This window comes from Charadrius vociferus, unplaced genomic scaffold (genome assembly GCF_000708025.1).
Source record: "Charadrius vociferus isolate BGI_N301 unplaced genomic scaffold, ASM70802v2 scaffold1089, whole genome shotgun sequence".
Classification (NCBI taxonomy): domain Eukaryota; kingdom Metazoa; phylum Chordata; class Aves; order Charadriiformes; family Charadriidae; genus Charadrius; species Charadrius vociferus.
The window spans coordinates 165,514-173,213 of record NW_009649968.1 but is presented as its reverse complement, the minus strand read 5'-3'; the positions used below and the strand labels follow the sequence as shown (position 1 = coordinate 173,213).

At 64.2% G+C, this 7,700-nt stretch overlaps 1 protein-coding gene across 1 annotated transcript; it reads right to left on the bottom strand.

The window, feature by feature from the left end:
- Positions 1–5: 5 nt before the first annotated feature.
- ATP8B2 (ATPase, aminophospholipid transporter, class I, type 8B, member 2) lies at positions 6–7,633 on the bottom strand (the record flags this gene model as incomplete). Its single annotated transcript, XM_009891595.1, has 25 exons — positions 7,457–7,633; positions 7,171–7,269; positions 6,918–6,979; positions 6,693–6,765; positions 6,274–6,344; positions 6,025–6,104; positions 5,642–5,800; positions 5,479–5,567; positions 5,208–5,404; positions 4,279–4,487; positions 4,010–4,053; positions 3,764–3,929; positions 3,498–3,686; positions 3,155–3,270; positions 2,838–3,002; positions 2,650–2,761; positions 2,403–2,508; positions 2,154–2,298; positions 1,884–2,067; positions 1,511–1,734; positions 1,093–1,176; positions 654–899; positions 371–509; positions 142–272; positions 6–41 (listed from the first exon to the last, which is right to left on the bottom strand). Coding segments are annotated over exons 1-25 (3,303 nt in total), but the record flags the coding sequence as incomplete, so codon positions are not given.
- Positions 7,634–7,700: the final 67 nt, after the last annotated feature.

Sequence of the window (7,700 nt, the reverse complement as noted above, 5' to 3'; positions counted from 1 at the left end):
TGAGTCTTCTGCTTCTTCCGTACCAGCTGAGTGTAGCGCACCTGGGGACACCACCGGGGGACGAGGTCAGGGACCCGCAGAACCACCTGCCCCCAGGGGACAGGACCCCGTGTCCGCCCCGCCGTGGCCACGCGCTCTCACCGTGTCCGAGAGTTCGGGTTTCAGGTCCAGCTTGAGGAAGCGAAAGGCCACGACGGGCATGATGCAGACCACGGTGGTGAGGGCGATGGTCAGCCAGACCGTGGGCTGGGCCAGCGTGTTCTGCGCGTTACCTGGTGGGAGGGGAAAAGCACAAATCCAAGCAGGGTTCGGTCGGGGCAGCACCCCGCTGGGGTCAGGGGGCATTGCTCAGCGTCCCCCGGGGACTCACCCACGAAGCGGAACTGGTTGGGGAACATCTGGAAGAGGCCGTCGCTGTGCATGGCGAAGAGGATGGCAAAGTAGGCAGCCAGGCTGCCCCAGATGAAGAAGTGGTTGATGGCCGTCCAGAAGCCCGTGTCCAGCCCGATCTGGCGGAGAGGGGAAGGAGGTGGCAGAGCTCAGGGGACGGCCGTGGTGCTCCGAGCATGGCTGCAGGGCAAGCCGGGACCCAAACCTTCACTCGCCCTTTGCGTGACAGGCGAGGGGCCGGAGCCAAGCAGCCGCGTCCCTACCTGCACGCTGACGACAATCACGAGGGAGGTGGCGACGGTGACAGCAAAGGACTGGTAGTCGGCCAGCTGGGCGCCATCGTCACGGGTGGCGTCAGCGAAGACGCCGTAGGGGATGAAGAACATGAGGACAGAGGTGTAGATGCCCTGAGCGATGCAGATGAAGAACTCCCGCTTGTTGAAGAGCAGGTTCAGCTGCCCAGGCTCGTACAGCTTGGGGTACTCCATGCTCCGCTGCTCCGGCACGTCCTGGAGGCACGGGGCACTCTGGGCATCTCCCTCCAGCCCCAGGCAGACACCGCCAGGGCTGGGCCAGCCTCCACCACCACCGGTGGGACAAGGAGAGCCCAGCCCAGGCACCCAGGCAACCCTTCCTCCCCGCAGGGGAGCGGGGCCAGGTCCTCACACAGTCAGGGACCCCCACCACCGCCCCCCGCCATACCTGGTCGAAGACACCCATGGCGAGCACAGGCAGTGACGTGTAGACGATGTTGTACAGAGTGATGAAGTACTGGTCGTATACGGTCTGCGTGGAATGGAGCGCTCAGGGGGACGAGAGACCTACCCGCCCCGTGCCCCAGCCATCCCTGTGTCCCCACACCCACAGCTGTGGGGACAGGAGAGCCACCGCCAGCCCCCGCCATGGGTGCCCATCCCGAGCCATGCTGAGTGCTGCTGCCACCACGTGGCAGCCCCGACCACACGGGCTCCTCGCACCCACCACGAACTCCGGAGGGATCCCAGGTTGTGCCTGCCGGCGCAGGATGGGGCCCCACAAGGAGCCTGGGGAGCGGGACATGCTTCTGAGCAGAGGGGTCCAGCAGGCAAACCCTCTCCAACTCTGAGCACGAGCAACGCACCTGCGCCGAGAAGCCGCAGAAGAAGCCAAACCAGAAGTGGACCATGGTGAAGGCGAAGTTCTTGTAGAAGAAGTAGCAGAGGAACTTGCACATGCGTAGGTAGGACCAGCGCCCGTGCACCAGGAGCAGGCGCTGCAGGAACTTGAACTGCGAGAAGGAGTAGTCGGAGGCCAGCACCGCCTGGATGCCCTCCTGCCCGCTGATGCCCACCCCGATGTGGGCAGCTACGGAGGGAAGAGACACAGGGGGAATGAGGAGGACTCTGCCAGGAGCACAGGGCACCTCAGGGGCGAGCACAGGGGCTGCTACAGGCCCTGGGACGGTGCAAAGGGTTACCTGTCCCTCCTGCGGCTCCCCAGACCCCAGGACTTACTCTTGATCATGCTGACATCGTTGGCCCCGTCGCCGATGGCCAGGGTCACAGCTTTCTTGTACTTCTTCACCAGCTCCACCACCTGGGCTTTCTGCAAGGGGGTGACGCGGCAGCAGATGACGGCCTTGCAGGCGCACGCCGTCTCCAGGAACTCCACCTCCATGTCAGCCTCCAGCGCGTGGGCCTGCGAGGAGAGTGGGGGGACAGTGGGGGACACGGCCCACAGCTGGACACTCTGCCCCATCCAGCCCAGTGCTCCCAGGTCCCTACCAGGCTGTGGCCGTTGATGACCAGGGCATATTCGCCCGCAATGGCTTCCAGCACGGAGGTGAGCTTGGAGGAGGAGAGTTTCTCCTGGTAGGAGAAGCCATTGCCCATGGAGCGCGACCCATCCATCATCTTCTCCCGGGCTTTCCTGAGGAGGAAGAGAGGGGTCAGGGGGCCCCGATTCAGGGCACTTCCATTTTCCCCAGCTCCCCCACACGTGTCCTTTGCCCAGCCCTGCCCCCCAACCCTCACCTGAGCTCCTCTCGCACCTCCAGCACCGTGTGGCCCGTGACCACAAAAACCTCCGTCATGTCGTCCGTCAGCATCTTGCAGGAGTAGCCGATGTTCACAGCCGTTTCTGGGGACAGAAAACCCGGGGCTGAGCCAGGGTCAGCTCAGGGGGAAGCGTCTGTCCCACCGCCTCCCAGGCAGGTGGGATCCAGCCCATGAATGTCCTCATCTCCAGCCAGCCCAGACCCCCACGCCAGCAATGCCTCACCCTGTTTGTCCCCCGTCAGCACCCAGATCTTGATGTTGGCCAGCGTCAGGATGGCGATGGTTTCGGGGACCCCCTGCTGCAGTTTGTCCTCGATGGCCGTGGCTCCGAGCAGCTGGAGGACCCAAACAGGTCAACAGGGGCTGTCCCTCCAGCCACCTCCTGTCTCCCAGTGCCCTCAACCCACGTACCATCATATCGTGTTCCACCTCGTCGTAGAGCCGAGCCAGGCGATCCTCACGGGCCTCAGTAGCACTGCCCGCTCGGTGCAGCCGCTCAGACCAGTCCTCGTAGTAGCTCTCCTCCAGGTCTTTGTAAGCCAGCACCAGCGTCCGCAGCCCCTCGCCAGCGTACTCCTGCAAGCGGACGGAGCTGGGTGCACAGGCAGACCCCAACCGTGTTCCCAGACCCCGATCACCCCCCAGGACAGGGCACAAGCCACGTTCTGTGCTTCTGGGCAGCCCTTCCTCCTTTCCCAGCCCTGCCCGCAGGACTCTGCCCCACTCACGTTGAGGTGGTCGGTGGTGACGTTGGTCAGGTCCTGGTTGATGGGGTGCAGGCGCTCCAGCAGGATGGTGTCAGCACCTTTGCAGTACAGCCGGATCTTGCCCCCGGGGCTGCGGACTGCGGGGAGCAGGGGACAAGCTGCCTGGCTCAGGGGCACAGGAGCAAGTCCCACTCCAACCCCCAGCCATGACCCTACGATGCCTCCAGAGTCACACCACCATCTGCGGGGGGCTGGTCCCCAGCACACTGCACTGAGCCCCCACACCCCAGCCCCACTGTGGCCCTCCCAGCCCCACTGCGGCCCTCCCAGCCCCACAGCCCCTGTGCCATGCCCAGGACCTCACCGATGACAGACATGCGCTTGCGGATGTTGTTGAAGTCCAGGATGGCCAGCAGCTGGTAGGTGATGGCTCGACCCAGCTCGTGCACCGTGATGGTCTTGGGCGTGCGGGACCGGAACACGAAGCCAAAGTTTCTGGCAGCTGTGACCAGTGCTCCCTCGTCCGGGGACTGAGCCTTGTAATACAGCTCCCCTGGGGACAGCACGACGGGTCAGAGCCAGCACCGCGCCTTGAGCCACGCAGGGACGGGTCCTGCCCTCCGTGCCCACCTTCACTCTTCTCCTCGGACATGACGGTGTGGCAGAGCGAGAGCAGGCGGAAGAACTCGTGCACGTGGGGGTCTCCCAGCTTGACAGCTTCCAGCAGGCTGGGGTCCCAGAACTGGAACCGTGGGTCCGCCAGTGGGTTGAAGGAGAAGTCAACTGGCTCTGGCCTCTAGCAGGGGAAGAGATGGGGTTATCCCCCGTCGGCACGTGGCACAGCCAGGCACCGCACCGGCCCTGCGGCAGCCTTACCTCTCCCAGCTCCGCCTTGTGACCCAGCACGTCCTGCACGTCACCTGTGAAGCGGGGCATGGAGTTAACCAGGACAGGGACCCAACGCTGCTGCCCCACTGGCACCCATGCCCGGGGTGGCCACAGGGCAGCGGCAGCCCCACAATGCTACGGCCGAGCCCCCTCATCCCCTGACTCCCCCAAGCGCCCCAAAGGGTCTTCAGGAGGGGACCTGGGGCACGCACACACCGCAGGCAGACCCAGCCCATGCCCTGGTGCCCCGCGCTCACCGTAGCTGTGCCCGTTCACGGAGCACTTGCTGAAGACCATGATGTTCTGGGTGAGGGTGCCGGTCTTGTCGGAAAAGATGTACTCCACCTGCCCCAGCTCCTCATTGAGGGTGGTAGTCCGAGCCTCAGCTGGCGTCCGGCGCTTGGCACAGTACATCTTCTTGTCCCAGTTGATGAAATAGCTATGCCCGAGACGGATCACCTCCACGCTGCAGAGGGGGACAGCCGGGTGTCACCGCGGCAGGGCAGCACGCTCTGCTGAGCCAGCAAGGGGCACAGACGCACACACACACATCCCCCCCCAGACCCCCAAGCGCCTGGGGCACCCCGGCACCCAGGGCTCCCACGCCGTTTGCCGGCTCCCGCGCCCTTCCCCAGGGCTGGCCCACACCCGGCTCCTACCGACAGCCACCGCCAAGCCAGGGCTGGGGACACGGGGCCTGGCACCGAGGGGTCTCCCCGGGCATCTCACCCACCTACGCGCCCCAAACCCCCTCCCCGGCCCCCAGGGCAGACAGCAATGAGCTAGTGGGAGGGGTGGGGGCGACACGTTCTTACCTCGGGGCTAAGGGTGACAGAACCCATGCTGGGGAACGAAAAGAGAGAGAAATTAAAAGAGAGAGAGAAGGGGACAGTGCAGGAGCCTGGGAGCTGCAGGAGGGCAGAGCAAAATAACCAGCATGCAGCCAGGGAAGGGAGAGAGGAGCAGCCAGACAGACACAGCCGGGGGGGGCCCCGAGGGACCTGTGGGGTCTCAGGTCTTGGGGTATCCCCGAGGGCAGACGTGGCCCATCACCAGGACAGCAGCCCGCGCCCACCCCACACGCACAGCTCTGCCCGTGGGTCTCCATCCCCGTCTCCCCTCCCCAGAGGGCACCCCTAATTCCCCCTCGCGCACCCCCAGCCCTGCCCCTGGGCCCCTGCCCTACCTCACGTAGAGCGAGATGGGCACCACAGTGTTGAGGATGATGATGTAGGACCAGAAGGAGAGGAAGCCGGAGAAGAAGGCACTGTGCACCCCCTCGTCCCAGGGTAGGTAGATCTGGAAGCAGACGCCCACCTCGTGCTCCCAGATGGCGTTGCCGATGGCCAGGATCACCCCCATGCACACCAGGAACCCAAAGATCTGAGGACAGGACAGGACATCAGAGCCCCAACCGGGCCAGAGCCGGGGCTCCCTGGGATCTGCATTCCGCATACCCAGAGCACCAGCGTGTTCATCAGCCGATCGATGCTCGTCCGCTTGAACTTGGTCCGGCCGCTGTTTTGCATCAGTTTTGTGTCGGGTCCTGGGGAGAAGGAAGCGCATCAGCGGGGTCTTTGCCTTCCGCACAGTGCGGCGGCAGCAGCTGTCTCAGCCCACCTGCAAAGATGACGAGGCCGAAGCACCACTCGGTGTTGCGCAGGACGCAGCCCCGCAGCAGCATGTTCTGGTTGCTCAGGGGGTATTTGTTCTCCTTCCAGTACAGCGTCCCACCAAACTTGTCCAGCTTGTTGTTGGGGGGTTCACAGATCACCTCACCTGGGAACAGGGAACGGCTCGGCTGTAACACGCCTTCTCCATACGGCCGGCTCCATCCCAGTGCTCCCAGCACCACCCCCAGCTCCCCAGAGATCCGCTTTAAGCCACAGGACCACAACACCGCGTGGACGGTCCTGGTCTCTCCAGGGTGGACACACGCCAGGTGATGGAGAAGGAAACCCAGGGGCTGCCCCCATCGCAGAGGACCGGTCGCAGGCACTCACCATCAAACCGAGCCAGCTTGCTGGTGTCACCCAGCTCCGAGGTGACGGGGATGGCCTGCCGCACCTTCATGTTGGTCTCTCTGCAGGCAAGGAGGCACCACGCGTGGGGTTAGAGACAGCCTGGCAGGGAGGGCTTTCACAGATGCTCCCCGGTTTCAGGTCCCCGGCAGCTCCTGCCCTGCCCGCAGCCCGTTCTCACTCCTACCTCTCGCCTTCCCTTGTCACGCGAGGTGAGCAGCGGTTACTTACCCGTCCAGCTCCGCGGTCTCTATGTAGCACAACCCATGGGGTTCGCTGCTGGAGAGGAGGAGGAGGTCAGCCTGCCGGGAGAGACACATGAAGGGTTGTGTTGATACTGGGGCTCCCCTACACCTTTCCCCCGGGAAGCTCCTGGCCCTTGGATGCCAGGGGCCAGTAGGGTCCCTGGAGCTGCAGGTCCCTAGCAAGTCGCTGCCAGCACCCTGGCCTTGAACCCCGTATCAGCCCATAAATGCCCAGAGCTCAAATGCTACAACCTAAATGCAACTTCCAGGCTGGAAAGACCCTGATTTCTCCACCCCAGGAGGTGATGGAGGAGCACAAAAGCAGAGCGGGCACAGCATCACGCCGTGCTGCTGTCCCAGTGCGCCGCCCACCCAGGACAGTGCTCATCTTGGGGCCACACTCACTGCCACAAACTGGTTGTTCTCCAACTTGATGATGTCTCCCACACGGACATTCATCCACTGCTCCTGACGGAGGCTGCAGAGGGACAGCGGAGTGGAGTTAGGCAGGAACTGGCAGCGGTGCTTCTCCCCTGCCCCACTGCGCTCTGCCGCTGCCCTGCAGCCCTGTGCCACGTCCCGCAGAGCCCCGCGCCCCCTCCCCAGCTGCCCCATCCCCACGACACTCACACTCCGCCGATCAGCACCTGAGACTGCCGGTTGTTCACCTGGTTGTCACTTTTATGGCGGAACTGGGTGCGGAGGGGAAGAGACAGCAACGTCAGCCCCTCTGAGGATAGGGTCCTGCATCCCTCCCCCTGCAAACGCCACGGCCCCGGGCACCGCACACCCGCACCCTGTTCACAGCCCCCTGCCCAGTCCCAGGTCCCCATGCCCAGCGGGCAGCCAGCCCAGGTAGAGGGGCGCGTGGGAGACCACTCACATAGTCGTCGGTGGCATCTTTGACAGCTGTGATGGTTAAGACAAGAACCAAAGGCACGATGGTGGTGAACCAGGAGAGTGAAGAGATCTGCGGGATCAGCTGGGGACAGGGAGCGGCAGTTAGAGGGGACCAGGCCAGCCCCAGGGCCCTGCTACCCCTGCCTGAGGGTACCAAACCCCTTGTTCCCAGGGGCAGGACGTCCCCTCAGCCCTCCCGGCTGCCCAGCCAGGGTAGGACAGCACCGGGAGGGGGCCCCACCTGCCTCCCCAGACCCCCCAGCACTCACCTGCAGGATGAGGAGGAAGAGGAAATACGTGTTGGCCACTTCCTGGAACTGCTCGAAGAGGTTGACAGGCAGGAAGGTGACGATGTTGTACTTGGAGGTCTTGATGCAGTTGCTCTGGGGATGGATGGGACGAAAAGAGGGTTCACGAGTTGTCGAGGCCCCGTGGCCCCCCAGCATCGCTCTGGGGGCAGGGCTGCAGCTCACCGTGCCCCTAATTTGGGAGCTCTGGACAGCAACCTGGACC